General features: G+C 29.0%; 1 protein-coding gene across 4 annotated transcripts in view; it reads left to right on the top strand.

The window, feature by feature from the left end:
- The window catches only part of LOC143045271 (coiled-coil domain-containing protein 33-like), a 28,104-nt gene extending 11,954 nt beyond the window's left edge, over positions 1-16,150 (top strand). For all 4 annotated transcript variants that reach the window (XM_076217650.1, XM_076217651.1, XM_076217652.1 and 1 more), the window contains 11 exons: positions 1,762-1,833; positions 2,666-2,920; positions 3,272-3,328; positions 7,269-7,468; positions 9,902-10,161; positions 10,419-10,507; positions 11,378-11,573; positions 12,000-12,076; positions 12,487-12,600; positions 12,992-13,111; positions 14,997-16,150. In XM_076217650.1, the coding sequence (XP_076073765.1) occupies positions 1,762-1,833; positions 2,666-2,920; positions 3,272-3,328; positions 7,269-7,468; positions 9,902-10,161; positions 10,419-10,507; positions 11,378-11,573; positions 12,000-12,076; positions 12,487-12,600; positions 12,992-13,111; positions 14,997-15,056 (1,500 nt within the window). In that variant the 3' untranslated portion in view covers positions 15,057-16,150. The remainder of the gene's footprint in view (positions 1-1,761; positions 1,834-2,665; positions 2,921-3,271; positions 3,329-7,268; positions 7,469-9,901; positions 10,162-10,418; positions 10,508-11,377; positions 11,574-11,999; positions 12,077-12,486; positions 12,601-12,991; positions 13,112-14,996) is intronic.
- Positions 16,151-18,133: the final 1,983 nt, after the last annotated feature.

The raw sequence follows: 18,133 nt of genomic DNA on the forward strand, positions 1-18,133 counted from the left end.
TTTTCCATTTACTAAAATTGCAATAATAAATGCACACAAAAATTTCTGAATTTACAGTAGACAAATGAAGCATAAAAAGTACTGATGACTTCTTTTTTTTATATAGAATTTAGGAATTCAACAGAAATCAATTCATATTTTAGTAAAGCTTTAAATAGTTACGAAACTTTATATATAGTTCAAAGATGGGTCTTGTGCATTGCTTATTATTATTTTATGTTTGAAAGGTTATATGATTTATTTTTTCTTTGATTTAAAAGTCATCTATAAAAGTAAGTAATTTTGCATATAGTCATGCTAGCAACATAGTAGATAGTTTGATTTATCTCCCTTTATTATCATTAATTTTACTAGTATAATACTTTCCTCTTTCTCTTAAAATTATATTTATGATTATATTCTATTGTATTGATGCATGATAATATCATCATTAGCTTTTATGAAAATAAGATGCATACATTTTATACAAATGCATAAAATATGTAATCTTTCTTATCATATTTTTTATTCATATATGCATGTGTTTAAATATATTCTAAATGTGCTTTTAAAAAAGAAGGTTAACAAATGTAGATATTGCATTGAAAATTAAACTTTGAAAAACTGCACCGTCTTTTACCAACAACTTCATGGTTTAAAAATTTTATTTTTACTTTGAATGTCATTATGACATAAACATGCACCCTGCCTCTGAAGAAATTTGTTATAAATTTCAGAATATTTCAAATTAAAAATGTCGTGTAATATGACGGCAAGTGCTTGACAAAAATATAATTCTGTGAGTATGTGTTTCTTGATATCTGTATACATCTTGCTCTAATTCTAAGCTGATTTATTCTTTTCCCAACCTCCTGATTATTATTTTTATTTAATCAATATGTGGTTTGTTTGGCCAAAATTCATCTATGATGTAAATTTAATTTCCTTTTCTCTGAATTTCCCATTGTGATGCCACCAAAATAGGCATCCATGTCTGAAGACGTCACTCACATAGAAAGAACATGTGTATTAGCAGATAATTGCTAAAGAAGGATTAAGTTTGTGTGTATATTGTCAAAAGAATCATTAAGGAAACAGATTCTAAATGTTGTGAACTTTCTCAACTCTCAGCATTTAAATTTAACTGTCTCAATTGGAGAAATATTGTATCTCACTAGATGAAACAGTTGACTCTATATTTATAGCACATATATATATTGAGATCAGGAAAGGTGGCCAGTATTTTTATAAAGAAAATATCTCAAATATTTTTAATAGAAAAACTTTTCTTGAAATCCTTAGCAGAATCCTTTTTTTAAGGACAAACACTTCTGCCAAAACTATATAATAAGAATTAATTTTGATATTCTTGATTTAATAAATACTTGTAAATATTTGAACATTCTTACTGCAAAATTTTTAAGGATAAATTAAAATTCTCCCTTGTCATGGATGAATCTAAATGTTTAACCAATGAAAATCAAAAATATATTGAAGAAGTTGATGCCCAATTTGTTGGAGGAAATTTCTCCAAGACAAGGCTTATATTTTTTCCCGAGTTGATTCATACAGCAATGCAAGAAGATGATGCTATAAAAATCATGTAGGAAAAGCAAGGACTAAATTGAACGGATGTTCAAAAAGTAAAGCAGGTAAATTTTGTAACTCTTGTTGAAGACCAAATTATTTTATGTTGCTTTAGATATAGTATTTGACAGCAACCCTGTAACAGTATCTTTACCCAGATTTTATTCAATGATAAATGTTACTGCTATATTACAGGGAACAGAATATGTAACAATAGAAGGAAAACAGCCAACCGTAGGAATGATTCTCAGATTAATTACTACAAATGTAAGTATCTATATCCCAATCAACCATTTTAATAAAACTTAATGCATTTACAGTTTTGATCTTGTGAACATTTTATGATAGAACGTACCTGAACAAAGAATAATGCATTTTGAACATGTATTTCAGACCCCATGTATAGGTAGAAATATGATACAATAAAACATCAACCCATCTACTGAAGCAAACCAAAGATTGACATCTTAACATCAATTTGAATTATTCCACCGTTGGTTTTCCTGTTTGAATGGTTTTACACTAGTAATTTTGGGGCCCTTTATAGCTTTTTGTTTCGGTGTGAGCCAAGGCTCTGTGTTGAAGGCCGTACATTGAACTATAATGGTTTACTTGTATAAATTGTTATTTGGTTGGAGAGTTGTCCCGTTGGCACTCACACCACATCTTCCTATATCTATATACCATACCATACATTTTCTCTTGATTATTTATAATAAGAGTCTAGGCACTTAATGAATGACTGATCAATTGATTGCTGTCAGAAAAATATTGCAAAAACATCTTCAGAACGTTATACCTCATTTTTTACTAAGCCCTCATCCTGGGTTTGACTTTAAACATTCTGAATGACAAGGTAACAGTCAGAGGAAAACCTGTAACCCTACTCAGACATTTTACTTTGACTTCAAACTGGAAATATATTTTCCTAAATGACATTTGTTAGGGAGAACAGTAGTTAATGGAAATTTACTTAAAGATGAGAAAATAACCCTAATTTCTTTTTTCACAATGTTATTCATTTAATACTTCCATTTGCTAGTAAGTTTATGAAATAATAAACAGTAATTTGAAAGTATTTAGATTTGTTTATTTTCAGAATCCAGATAGTATGGTGTCAACCAGTAATGTAGATAATCTACCAGAACTAAACCTGTTCCCAGAACCTCAGGGATACTACCGTACAGCTAGTCCAGATATCATGTTAATTACACATACAGACGATCCAACCAATACGACCATGCAGGACTATTCACAGGATATTACTGTTGATTCTCAGGTACTGATGGAACCAGTCAGGGAACCAGTGGGTCCTGCTTATTACCTACAGAAGAAGGTCAAAAGACCAATGTCGGTAAGATTTAATACTAAGAATATATACAACACAATATTTGATATTATTTATAGTCCATTTTATAGTCAAATTGAGATGTTTAATGAAAAGTATATTTGATATACTGGTATTTAAATTTTTATATTTTATACAACACAATTTGCACTGTGATTGTTCTTTTAATAGTTAGATTAGTCAATGATGCACAAGCACTAAGAATTATTTCACAATATATTAGTTTTAAACAACATTTTCAAAAGTGCCCAAATGAAGAATATACAACAGCAATATAGATATTTGTAAACAGGAAAAAATTGAATCATTTTTCTCACTGGACCTACAAAAATAATTAAGGCCTTGATTTTTAAACAGCCACCTACGATGTATAGAGTATATGATTTACCAGTAGATAGATATGATGAAAATCAGGTATTTTATGGAAATTATGCTAGTTTGCATGCTAATCATTGACTTTTAGTGGTTTTATAAACATTTTACCAAATAGAGTCTTTGTTCTTTGTTTGCTTTGTGGTGAAATGTTTAATGTTTATATCTTTGAGTTAATAGCGGTATGTGTTAAAAATTAACCTTTTTAACCTTCTTTTGTTCTTTTTGGTATTTTCTAGTAAATGTTTAATAGTGATCACTTCATAGTTATTATATTGAGGTTTCTGTCAATTTTATTCCAGATAAATAATTCAAGAAAAATGCTTCAGATGCATAAAATTATTCATTCAGATTTTGCAATTAAGGGGAAAAATTTCACTAAATAATTCAATGAATGGTGACTATGTATTCCATCTAAATTTAGATAAAAGACATCACAAACATTTTATTGACACCATTGTGATATACCTGACTTAGGTTTGGGGGACTAAAGACGAAGTATATAGATTGTAAATAAAAAGAAGAACTTTCAAATTATGATCCTTTAACTTTGGATTTAAACGCCAAAAGAGGCTGATACATGTAATCATCACAACAATTATGGTTAAGATAATACAATGGTTCCGGAAAGTACGGATTCAGCATACAGATATTTTTTTGACATATCTTCATATCTTAAATTACATCTAGAATGTTTCTTTTTCATTGTGAACTTTCCATTTCTGTGTAACAAATATGGGATAGATAATGAAATATTGAAAGGCTTGCTTTTCTACTTGACAGAAAAGGGGGGGGGGGCATATGAACCAAATGTTCTTAAAAAAAAGGAAGTCATACCTTTCAAACATTTTATCGACACCATCATCATTTATTTGACCAGCATGCAATATCTGTGTCGCAGATGAACACAAAAATGATCCACCTGTCAAGGCCAAAATTGCCTGGTCTTGTTTTCTTTTCTGTCATTTCCCACTTTATAAAAGAATATTACTTAACATTTGCAAAACATTAAGTACGACCAGTAAATGACCAGTAAAACAAAAACTGCTCACCTTTCTGGAGCTCTTAAGTTCATCCCTAGTTTTTTTGGCGTTGCTCAATCTTCAGTTTTCTGTATATTGTTGTGTAGACTGTTGTCTTTTTGCGCTTTTTGTTGCCATGGTGTTTTTCTGTTTTTGATTTGTGATAACCCCTTGATATCTTCTGTTCATTTCTGTATCAACTCACCAATACTTGGTTATTAGTTTAGCTGTAATATGAAGTCAAGGTAAATCACTGTCAAATTTTATCTTGATTCTCTCTCTCTCTCTTTATTTTTATTTTTTTATTATGCCCCACCTACGATAGTAGAGGGGCATTATGTTTTCTGGTCTGTGGCTCGTTGGTCCGTCCGTCCGTCCAGGTTAAAGTTTTTTGTCAAGGTAGTTTTTGATGAAGCTGAAGTCCAATTAACTTGAAACTTAGTACACTTGTTGCTTATGAGATGATCTTTATAATTTTTAAGCCAAATTAGACTTTTGACCCCAATTTCACGGTCCACTGAACATAGAAAATGATAGTGCGAGTGGGTCATTCGTGTACTATGGACACATTCTTGTTTTATTTTTTCTGTCACTTGTTATTTTCTGTCAATATCATTTTCCTTCTTCTGGTAGGTTTATGGCTGTCTTTCAATATATAAAAGGTATTTGTATCATGCTTGGTAGAAATATTCTTTAAAAAAGTATATTTTATATGAACTGGCTCTCCTCTTTAATTGACTTTTTACTTAGATTGGTCCCTGAAAGCAATGATAACATGAAAGAACAAAAAACACCATTATATGAAAAATACAACATTTTTAATATGTTAAGAAGTAAATAACCAGCTGCGTCAGAGAAAACCTGTACACTGAAATGATGTTTAGACTAAGAATAAATATAACAAACAACATCAAAAGAAAATTAGTCTCACGTTAGAAAAATATGTGACAAGAATAATTTTGCAAATAGTTTATAATTAAAGACAACATGCATTTTATTGAACTGGTTGCAGTGAGTCACATCTCCAAAAAGTTTATAAAAACTTATGATTTGCTGTATTTTTATTACTTTAATTCAAAGTGAGTGTCATATCAATAAATTCCCAGTATGGTCTGTTACTAAGTGCCATAATTTGTTTAATATTGATTATTATAGAAAGTAATTATTAAACTAAAATATCATTCTTATAAAGAGTATACTTTAAGGAAGAATTGAAATGGTTTTATCATTTTAGATAAATATTTGTTTCTTGTTTTATTAGAGTATTTTAATATCTGTTTCAAAGCTGTTTTTTAATATCTGTGTCTAAGCTTAAACAATTTAAGTTTATTATGTTTGTAACTTTCCTTTGTATAAACTAGGACTATAATCCTAGATATATAAACAAAATGTTCAAGATAACCTAATTTCTTTCTATTCATTTTGTTGATTTTTTACAATAAAAGAATTTAATATCATTAACCTAATTCAAACTATACAATAGAAGTTCTTCAAATTAATCAGTCTCAACAATGCACTATTTACCTTAATCCCACAACAGTTTTCACAGCGGGAAAATTCAAACAATTTCTTATACAGTTTAAATAACTTCTATAGAAATCTTAAAATTATTGATCCAATCAAAATTCACCTTACAACTACCTGTTGAACTTCAAGTGTAAACAAGTCCTGGTTACTAAGATGTACAATGTAAACAACATTATTTGAGTGTACCTGTATATTAAAATCTTAACTTTATTGATTTTCTTACCTGATCTAATTGGTTGTGCCTATCATCATGAAATATTCATTTAAAAAACAATAGACTTAAGATATCAGGTATTGTTCTGGTCATGAAAAGTTAATATAGCATGGAGTATATACTTTAATATTGAGGAGATTTACGATTTTATTTTAATGAAAGGGAATACACATTATTTGACATGGAATTTAAAAGGTGACAAAATCGGAATATATTCGTGTATATTGTGTTAGGTCATCAAAGGATATTTACCTATTGCATTTGATTACATGCCAAGTTGAAATTATAGACAGAAAAGTTTATAATACTGATTTGATTTACTGGATAAAGAAATATATAGGACAGTTTTAAAAGCAGTTGAATTTTTTAAAAGAATTCAAAATGGCTACAATGTATTATAGACCTTATACTACAGAGGTGAGATTTATGTCTTGTCATGTGGAATAATTTGAAGATGTTTGTAATAAAGATATTAAATGTTTTATGTTCTTGAAGTTTCTTTTAAATCATTCATATATTTTGAAATAATTTTAATAAAGCTTTTTAAACTTTCTGTCAAAATTTAATAATTTGTTTTCTCAGTTTTATTTTATTTAGAAAAAAAGTTTTATAAGAAAAAGATGGTAAGCAGTCTGTACACTTAAACCTTATAACATTAAATATGAAGCAGTTTGCCGTTGTATTTGATTTGTTTTTTAATGTGTCTTTATTACAGTAAATGATTTAAAAATAGAATATAAAAATAAATGTGACTTATTTCATTGTACATCAAAACTTATTTTCAGATATATCAAACTTGTATCCCCCAGCTGTTATAACAGTTTTGCGAAAAATCAACTTTTCACTGAAAATGCTATGTAATTTTTAATAATAACAATATTTCCGTTATAAATGTATAGTTTCATTCATAATTTTTTCCATTTAAAATGTGTTTTATCTTATCATTTGTTGGTTTATTCATGGGTTGCCTGCAATAGAATTATAAGGAGCAGCACATTTAATTGTGTAACCAAAATTTAAAGTTAGAATAAGAATTAGATAAAAAAAGGTTGAAAACTTTTTGATAATTTTTTTGTAGATTTTTAATGGCTTAGATGGTTGTGTTCTGGGATCTTATTTATATCATCTCACAAAAGCAAGCTTTTAGTCTGTAAGATAAACAAGGTATAATACTTTTATTCCTAATTTATTTTAAAGACCTATATTGAATTTATTTTAGCCCATCAAAGATGGAGAGATGCCACCATATGAAGCCGTTGAAACTGTTTTACCAGAATACCAGTACATATTTGTGGACCCAAATAGTCAGACTGGTCAAAGGACAACCCAAACCCAGAGCCCAACAATTAGAGTCAGGCATCAAGCACCCCCAGCAGATACCACAATGCCTGGGGCCTATGGTACCTCAATAAGTGAAAGGTATGGATCAAGGTTGATAAACAACTACAGTCATTATGTTTTGTTGTTGTGAACTTTAGTCAAAGACAGTTGTTTTTTCATAGTTTTATTTGAATGATAATCTAGATAAAACAAATATTCAAAGACTTTAATACAGGTGAGCTTATACATTTATGTTTCCAAACTTTTACATTTATTATACACCAGATGGTCTACAAAAAATGAATCATGTATACATAGTATTCTTTTCTTAATTCATACTGAAAGATCGGAGCAAGACTTGATGGTTCAGATAGTAATTTAATGTAATAATGGCTACAAAATATACAATTGGTATCGCCGTAACGACGTTACAAATAAGTAAATGTCAAGTCTTGCTCCGATCTTTCAGTATGAATTAAGAAAAGAAATGACTTTATATAAAATGTAAATTAAAATGTGTAAAATAAAGTTTGTTTACATTAATTAAATTATCACAGTCTCTGTAATGTTCACTTATGTTTTTGTAATAAAGATAAAATATGGATGTTCACTTTCTCAATTTGTATAAATTATAATAGTCTCTATAATGTTCACTAAATTGCATCGGTCTCCTTTTTGGTTTATCATCTGGTTCTTCTGCTTTATGTTTCTTGACTTTTGTCTCTGTTTTCCAAAGTTCTCTTTATCCGCCCCCTCCTGCGCCTGTCTTGTTGGGGCCCATAATTTTGTATGTCCACTGCCCCCTCCCACGCATGTCTTGCAAGGAGCCTATTTTCTTCATCTTCTTGTTTCTGTTTTCAGCATACCCTTTGATTTTCTCCTTGCATTGTCTGTCTCTTTCATTTATCTCCTCATATAAGTTTGATATCTTCTATGAATCTCCTGTTTAGCTGTTTTAGTGTTTTTCTTTTTTAACTTTGTTATTTGCTCTGTTTTGTTGATGGGTTTCCTAAATAAGTTTACTTCTTTATTTGCTATTTGGCGTCCTGGTGTGACTTGGTAGTGTTTAAATCCCTTATCAATAGCAAGTTTCTCAGAGTTGAAAGGTGGTCCACTGTCTAGTATTCTCAACTGGTTTGTCTTTACAAAAGAACCATTAGTTCTAATCTGTATCATCCTAGCTCAATCAGAGTCGATTTGCTTAGTAAGGGTGGAGAATTTATTTTTCCTTTCACAACAATAAATCTTGTTTCTGTGCCACATGTTTTATTTCTTATTATAGTCTTGAATTCTCCCTTTATTGGTAATGCATTTTGCAATGTATTAATTTGATCTTACTCTTTTCCAAAACTGGTTTAAAATTGGAATGTACAGGATCTTGGCAAAATTTGTTACATTTAGATTTCTTCCAAAAACAGACAGCTGGCTGCAAAAGTTTATTGCAAGATTCAAATTAAAGAAAGAAATATTTTCTCTTTATGTAAAAATTTTAATACAATTAACGGTGAAACATTTTCTTTTCTAATAATGGAATACCTGCATTGACAGTATGCAGAAAAAACATTTTCTTTAAAAACTTAAAGATTTTTGTTTAAATTTTTATTGAACTCAATAAAATAGATGTAAGAAAGCTGGAAAAAGCAAAAAAGTAATTAAAATGTGATGATCATGTATAGCTTCCATTATGCAATTGTATCAATAAATACTGCTTAGTTAATGCAACCATGTTTTAATGATATAAGAAATATTGTTTTCGCCAATCTCTAAAAGCTTCTATCACCTGGAAGTTCATAAGGAAAGTTATTGTTGCATGCTACTTGTAACTAAGTAAATTGGAAACTTGTAAAAGAAGCTGCATTGATTTAAAAGCCTTAGTCTTTTTAAGTAAGAAAGGATTTTTATCTCATGTTTACATGCAATTCAATCAATTTTCTACAAAAACGGCCATAGTTCTTGCGATAAGAAAAACAGATGTGTAATAATGCAGTGTACTTTTCTGAAAAAAATTTGATAAATCTTTAAATTGAATTAGAAGTGTATGAAATTTTTTTTTTTGACAACTCTTCACTTTCAAGCATGAATGCAAAACAATTTAGAATTTATATAAATCTGTTCATTTACAGTGTTTTTAAAAGTAGTACAAAATGTAGATTAAAGAACCAGGAAAGAGACCAACAAATATTTAAAACTGAAAAGTATCATAAGAATAAGAATAGAGATGTACAGGTTTGACTCAAATGTAAAATTAACTTTATATCAGAAGTTGAGTTAGATTCACAAATGGGTCTTGGCATAAGTTCACTTGAAGTAGAGATCTATTTACAATCAGTAAACTTGTTTACAGTTTCAATCACAAGTACTGGTAATTAATTTTGTGTAACTAGGATACTTTACCCGATGGACAATCGAAGGTTAGATAGCCATTGATTCTATAAAAGGTGCTTTTAATACAGTAGATTTATGTTCAAATATTCAGCAAGTATAATTGCCATATTTCACCATAGTGAATACTTTAATTCGTTCTTATTACAGACATCGAAGACCACCAGATGATTTAGATAAAACCTCGTTATCTGTTATGGATCATCAAATGAGAGAATTGGAAAATTATAGATCAGCCGTTCATAAAATGGGCCAAGATATCTTAGCTCTAAGGGCACAGATACAAGAGCTTGAGGGTAACAACAGTCAGTTACGTAGGGATTTGGCCAATTACAACGACGCAAGCAAACTGATGATTGAATCGGCAGAACTGGATGGCATGACAAAGCCAGAAATCATGTCAAGATATGGTTAGTAATCAATCTCATTTTCATGTCGCTAATGCTCTCTCAGAATATTCACAACAAGATAACTTTATAGGTGATTTAATAAAATACTTCAATAAAGTCAATAAAATGGACATTAAATGTTAGTTTGATTGGAATGATAATGGCTTTATAATAGAAATAATGGTTGTTTCTGCCTGCTCCTATGTCTTTATATCAATTATCCTTGAATAAAGTTAATTGTTGTAGATATTTATCAACAATTTATGTTTTCATTTCAGCTGGATTGAAACAAACATTACATTCACAGACAAATGATGTAAAAGCTTATAAAATGAAAGTGCAAGCTCTGCAGAATGAACTAATTAAGGTTTGTATCAATTATCTCCCTTTAGATAAAAAATTATAAATAAAAGAAGATTTTTGAAATAATAAACTTTATGGCAGTGATTAATTAGTTTGTCTATATATTATTTTGTTTGTAAACTCTACCGTATAGTAAGTAAACTAGTTCTTGGAGATGATTTAAAGATATTTACCTACATGTATTGAATTTTATATCTTTAGCTTTTTGTGTTGCCCACCCGCAATTCTCTACCTATCTTTCTCTTTTAAAAAACAAAACTTTGCTTTTGTTAAATTATTATCAGTATTCTGCCAAATTCTAACTTTTAGTTTAAACATATTTATTTATAGTGGATTGGGAAACAAGTTTTGCAACTTATATTAATCCCTTTCCACTTTGCGGGTGCGAGTGCTGCCTTGTAGCGGCATTAGCCTGCTCTTTTTCGAAATCTACAAGGTTTTTTTTTGTGTCTTTAACGTGCAAGAGATATGGCTCTCTTAACTTTTAAAAAATAGTCTTTAAAATATAATGCTCAATTGCTTCTTTCTACATTTAGATCCTAGAAACCAAAAAGTAAAACCAGTTTTTTTCTTGAATAAGTTAAATGTTTGATTTATGGCTTACAGTTATTTAACACTTAGTTTTGGATATCTATCCCTCACTTTCGGCCATATAAACTGTTTGAAATCTAACTATATCTTGGATATGATATATTCTTGATGTACAAAAGTCTCATTATAAAAAACATCTCAATGAAATTAACAGTCACAGGCCCAACTATAGATTTTTAAAACATTTTGTTTATATCCTATTGGCATTTCATAGAAAATCTAATGGTTCCAATATTAATTTTACGAGCCTGTATGGTAAATATACATAAAACTTGTATTGTAGAAAAATGATGCACAGAAAAACTATTTACATATGACACACCAGTTTAACAAACAGAAAGAACAGCTACTTAGAATGCAGGAGAAAAGTGCTAAATGGAAGAAAGTAGAAGAAACTTGTCGTTCACAAGAAAAAGTTATAGAAAAGATGGAAAAGGTTCTAGAAAGACAACATAAAGACAGGTCCAAAAACCAGAAAGGTATGTTTTTATAACAGTAGATAAAAATTAGAATATTGAAAATGACTTTGATAAGCTTTTTGTAAAAAATCTAGATGCATCCTGTATTTACATAATCAAAAGATTTTTATATACAGTGCAGATGCCATTGGCAATTTTTTTCAGTAATGTTAGATTTATCAAAGTCCGCTTTATCACTTTACTCTGATTTTTAGTTTTAAATTATTTATTTTGCTGGACAAAAAGTCAAGGCATCTTGTTCCTTTATGGGTTGTTTGAAGTTTTTTTAATTTTATTTTTCATATATATATATATATATATATATATAGTTCTGTATCTTGAAAAGATAAGAAATGATTTTTGAAGAAAAAAAATGCTAACAGATTTTGAGAGCATTTTGATTTTAATACATAATTGAAAATTTTGTTTAATTTTATTTGATTTCAGATCATGCTGGTCAGGAAGCAAATGAAGCTTTATTACAAGAAAATAAACATTTACGTACACAGATAGACGACCTTAAAGTAAGTTAAGTAGATGGTACCAAAGGAACATTTATGTCCTTTTAGAAACTGAGTGGCATATTTTTCATCCTTCCATAGTTCAAATTTGTATCAGATTTTATGTTACTGAGCTTATCTTTCATTGGTATATCACATGTATGTAGTAGATGAATACTTATGAATTGCAGTTCTAAAAAAAGCACTTTAAAGTGAAGCACAGTCTGACAAGCTCTCCTCAATCAACCTATAAGCATTGGTCTAAGTTTATTGAAGATCAAATGTTATCTGTAACCTTAATTGCAATGACAAGATGTAACTGAAAGACAGAAGGAAAGAGGAATTCTGTATCGTTTTTCAACAATTATACTAAGGTTTCATCATTTTTCAAATTTATCAAAATAATTGTACTTAAAATTGATTTTATTTTTTAGGATCAGTTACGAGGTGCTGGTGCTCAGACAAATACAGGAAATGATTCAGATAAATTTGAAATGTATCAAGCCTTGGAAAAGTCAGAAGCCAGGATTGCCTCCCTTGAAAGACAGGTAATGTTATGATTTTTCCAGTGGCACTGTATTCAATGGACCAATGAGAAGTGAGATTTGTCCACTTAGACAATTTAATTTCCAAATTTTCAACCCTGACATATGAAAATTGTTTCAAATATTTGGAAAGTTGTATTTCTTGCGATATAAAGTGCAGCTGAAGGAAAGACAACTCTATAGCCAAAAATAGAACAAGCCGTACACTGAATACGGAAGTGAGCTAATTAATTTCTCTAGATGGATAAGCAGTTCCTGCTCCACTTATAAGTCATATTTAGTGGCATAACATACATATTTTACGAATGATGGTGAAATGAATATAAATGAATTACAAAATAAACAAAACTTTATCAGTAACAATATACAAATGTTTTTTAAAAATATTTTACAGTTAGCTGAAAATTCTCGAGCATGGGGTAAAGAGAGAGCTGATTTAATGATACGTCTCAATGAAGCAGATAATGGATTTGGTAGGGCTAATGGAATGGTCTTACATGATTACCCTGTACATGTAAGTATTTCTATTCAGACCAATGAACCTGTCTTTTAATTTTTATGAAGTGAAGTACAAAAAAATGTATCACTTTTATTTGAGTGGGCTAGACTCCAATGTTAATTGACTAGAATTGTCAGTTTTCCTGTCTGACTGCCATGAACTAGCTAAGAATGCTTAAATTAAAGTTGTGTTAAAGACCAAAAATCAAATCAAATCACTTTATTGTTAATAAACTGTCTGATTTTCTTCTACAAAAGATATGTTTAGTTGGAATAGTCCTCCTATTTTGTGAAAATAAACATTAACATCTTTCAACCATATATGTAGTAACAATATATCTTTTGGGGTAAAGTTGTTGCTCCTGTCGAAATATGATATAACATGATTTTGTTAATGACTTTTTGGTCTTAATGTAAGACATTTTGAAGCCTTAAATCCAATATGTTAGACAGAATTAAAAAATTGACTGACAGACTTGTGTCTTTTTAGCATCAGAAGGATGTCATTTGTTTGGATTATTATATTTTTTGATTTCAAATAAGTTGCATTACCACACCTTCACCTTCATATGGTGACTGCTCGAAGGTTAAGTTTCTCATCCTTCTGTTCTGTTCTGCAGTAGCATTATAGTATTTTGGTCCTCAGATAATTTTCATTTTTATTTATTTTTCTCTCAAGGGTAATCTATCTACCAGAAGGAAAAATACTGTTTTAGGAAAACTTATAATATAAATTGTGAGTCAATGTGCACACTGATATAATTTTTATGAAAGTCCACAAGCTGTGCTTTACTCTAACCCATTTGCAAATAAGCCTCACTTATATTTATATTCATTTGGTTAACTAGTGTAGCAGCAAAGCTGCACACTTAATATAAGATTGGATGTGTACAGTTGAATGCTTTTTTTCCCAAATGATGATTTTTTGCTTTTTTATTAAATCCACATATATATTACTAAAGCAGAATGATTGAATAATAAACAATTTTGGCATATTAGACAATAACATAGTTGATTTTGATTATATATAGTTATATGTTTATACACGAATTATGGCAAACCACCAGAAAGATTTGCATAGAAAAATAGTAACAAGTAATCTAAAAACCTTAATTAACACTAATCCCATCCTCACCTTTTTATTTAATTCTTTAGTCGCTGTTGAAATAGCTGTACATATAGTTGTGTAATTATAATTTCAAATGATCTTTTAATTATGATTTTAGAGATAACTTACGGAAATCATTTTTATATTTAACCATACAATGGCAACCTTCAAACTGTATCTCTATGAATTGCTTCACCTTAGTTACATAACAGGAATACTGTACAGAAAATTTCTGTTATGTATTGAAAATTGCTGTAAAGTCTATGGGAAGATGTTCTATGGTTGAGTGCATCAGCAATCAAGTTTTTGAAAAGAATGCAGTAACTGATGGCTTGAAAATTTCAATTTTGCACCCTTTTATACCAAATTCCTTGTTACTGTAAATGTTATGGTTTTATCTTTTTAAGTGTCATAGGTTACAATTGATGTTTTTTTTCTTGTATATTATAATTTCTAAGGTCAAGAAAAAAATGTTTAGAGTAAGTTTTTCATGTATGGTAATTTGATTCATTATTATTTGTGGACACTAGTTTTCATGGATTTTGTGGTTGAATGTTAGCCATCAATTTAAAAAATCAGAGAAGTAAAAAAAATTATGGAATTGTATGATGACTTTAAAAAAGAATAATAATCAAATTTCCATGAAAATACAATTCATGAAAATTGGTACCCATGAAAAATTAATAAATCCTCAGATTTATGAAAATATATTAAAATCTACATAGTATTTAGAAATGGCATTACCTTTTACATGGTTACATACTTAATTGATATTTTGTTTATGTATTTGCAGAATGACTCATTAAAGACTCATAGAAGAAATAGTCCCCGTTTAACCCCTCTATATCGGTAGTATATAGGACAGTCAAAACACTTCCAGGAGCATTTAGACCTGTTGATCAGGATTTCATCACATGAGAGGTGCTCGACTTATCATAACTCATCATTTATAGTACTGTTGTACATGCAGCACTAGTTGTGTCCAGTTCATTTGTTGTTTAAACATGGCTTCCAGGTTCCACACGATGTGTGTACAGCACTTTTTTTTATGAGCATTGAAAAATGAGTTCAAAGTGAAACTTCATCAATGCCTATTTGTATTGTAAAGGATGCTGGAAGTATGCAATGATTTAGATGTTAACAAGAACATACTCAGTAGATAAAAGATAGAAAATATAAACATTGGGAAAGCAAAAGCTAATACCTGAAAATAGTTTCAACTGCTTCACAAAATGTTTTTGTCTTTTAGAAATACAAGTTATATCTCTCATGATAATGCATAACAATGTGAAAATTTACAAGATTATTGTATTAATTTTTTTCTTAAATTGAAATATAGCAAGATATGTTAAACAAATGATGTACAAGCATTTTTCAGGGAAATTAGGAAACCAAGCTAGGAACCTGAATTTTTAAAGCAAAAAAAACCAAGCTATTTTTAAATATTTTTAAAATTGAAAAAAATAACTATTAAAGAAAAATGTATTTTAAATAATGTGAATTTGTAAACATTATAAGATTCAATCTCTTTCAAAACTGGTTTATTGTATTTCTTGAATAAAGTTGATCTTTGTTCTAAGTAACATTTTTAATTTCATCAGAGTTGTATAAATTTATGGTATATTTATAAAAAAGGATAATATACCTTTATAAAAATTAGTATAGACTATAGTGCTTTTTTTTATAGAAGCATATGTGATACAAACTGAAGATATGTCACTCTTTTCACTTCAAAAAATCTATGGAGAAAGATACTTTAAAGTCTTGCACATTTGAGCATAACTTTTGATTATTTTTTATTGAATGTTTTTTTGTGAAAAGAGCTGCAGTATCTTAAATAATTATATATATGATATATTTGTTGTTATTTTGTTATATATTGAACTGTGATAAACTTAAGACTGTTAGATATTTATATTTTTGTTAAAATAAATTGATAACAATACATCTTTCTTAGTTTTTTTTTTACTTTGTCCTGTAAAATTACTTTGTTGGCTTGTTAAGATTATATATATATACAAGTTTAAATGTCATACACTTAAAGCAATTAAAAAAATTAAAAGACAAATCTTGGAAGATTTCAATTCAATTCAATTCAATATTTTATTTAAGTCTCATCTCTCAATAATATATAATACAACATTACATTAAATGTAAAAATATATAAATATAAAAAGAGAGCCATTCTGTACAGAATTACAAGAGACTATAACATTAAAAATTATATAAAGAATGCATCTATTATAAAACATATTGACATTAACATTATTTACAGTATAAAACATTTCTACGTCTATTTAAAATAAGATTACAGGCTTTGGCACAGCTACGAATCATATTATTATCTGTAAATAAAACACTAATTTCTGTTTATCATCAAAAGACATAAAATCACTATCAAAATGTGTTGCTTCATCAAATATTTTTTTTCTAAAATCGTCATATAAAGGACACGATAAAATAATATGGGCTTCATCTTCTAAAATATTCATACAATTATCACAGACTCGATCCATAACTGTCAATTCTAAAATTCTTGTGAAGTTTTTATTATTAAGAATAATGATAAGAATTCACTAGCCAGCTGTAATCTAATAAATATAGCTGTATGCAGATGTTCCTGAAATTGCAATAATAATTTCACATTTTTGTAAATTCTTCAAAAATCACAATGATAAATGCATGCAATTTTTTTTTTTCTATATTTACAGTATAAAACCATTAAGGTAGTGTAAAGTGTTTTATTCTGATCAATGATCTACAATTTCTATAGAACTGATGGGCAAACAAGGAATTGCATTCAATGTGAAAACAAAGTATACCCCTGCTTTTAATATGACATTGACAAAAAATTCAAAGTAATGTCCATAGAGGAACTGACTGTCTGGCTGATAAAAAAAATCACTTAAGCAGTTCTCATTCTTACAAAGTTGAATGGAGGGATGGATCATAAAGAAAAAAAGCATATATGATGTATTAATTCAAAACATGAATTTGCTACAAACATACTTTAAAGAACCAAAGCAAAATCAAGAGTGAACACACTGAAATTTCTCGCCTGCTTTACTGACCATTGATTTTATGTTGAAAGTCTTCCTGAAAAATAAAAGTTTTACTAAAAGCATAACCAAAACTAAACATTTTTAAAGATCTATGACAATGAGGTCAAGGTCAGATAAATCATGTCAGACTGACATATACACCTTACACTTTTTTTAGACCAAATATTGTTGCCATCTTGTGTATGATAAATGAAAAACAGGCCAAAACACAACCAGGTGCTCTGCAGGGTGTAGCTTTATACTACCGCAGAAGTCAACTCTGAATAGTTGGAGCAAGTATGGACACAACATTCAAGCTTGATACAGCTCTGAATTTTGGATTGTGATTAAATAGTTGACACAACATGGGTTTCTGACACAGAATGAATGTGGTCTAAGAACTTAAACTTAAAAACTTTTAAATTGGACATTTACTTATGGTCCAATATCCAAAATCAAAATATGTGGTTAGATTTAGCATATCAAAGAACCCCAAGAATTCAATTTTGGAAGAAATCTAATAAAGTTCAATTTTTTTTAACCCTTTAGACCTCAATGCTGATCAATTAAATAAATGGGCCCAAATTTCAAAAATCTAAATACATATGGTTAGATTCAGCATATCAAAGAACCCCATATATTCAATTTTTGCTGAAATCAAACAAAGTTTAATTTTTTACCTCGATTTGGACTAACTTGAGAACTGCACTCATATAATCAAAAATCTAAGTACATGTTAAGATTCAGCATATCAAAGAATCCCAAGAATTCAATCAAACAAAGTTTAATGTTGGACCCTTAATAGGTCCTAATTCCTAAACTGTTAGTCTAAGGACCAAAACTCCCAAAATCAATCCCAACCTTACTTTTGTGGTTATAACCTTGTGTT

The sequence above is a fragment of the Mytilus galloprovincialis genome, chromosome 9 (genome assembly GCF_965363235.1).
Source record: "Mytilus galloprovincialis chromosome 9, xbMytGall1.hap1.1, whole genome shotgun sequence".
In the NCBI taxonomy this organism is placed as follows: domain Eukaryota; kingdom Metazoa; phylum Mollusca; class Bivalvia; order Mytilida; family Mytilidae; genus Mytilus; species Mytilus galloprovincialis.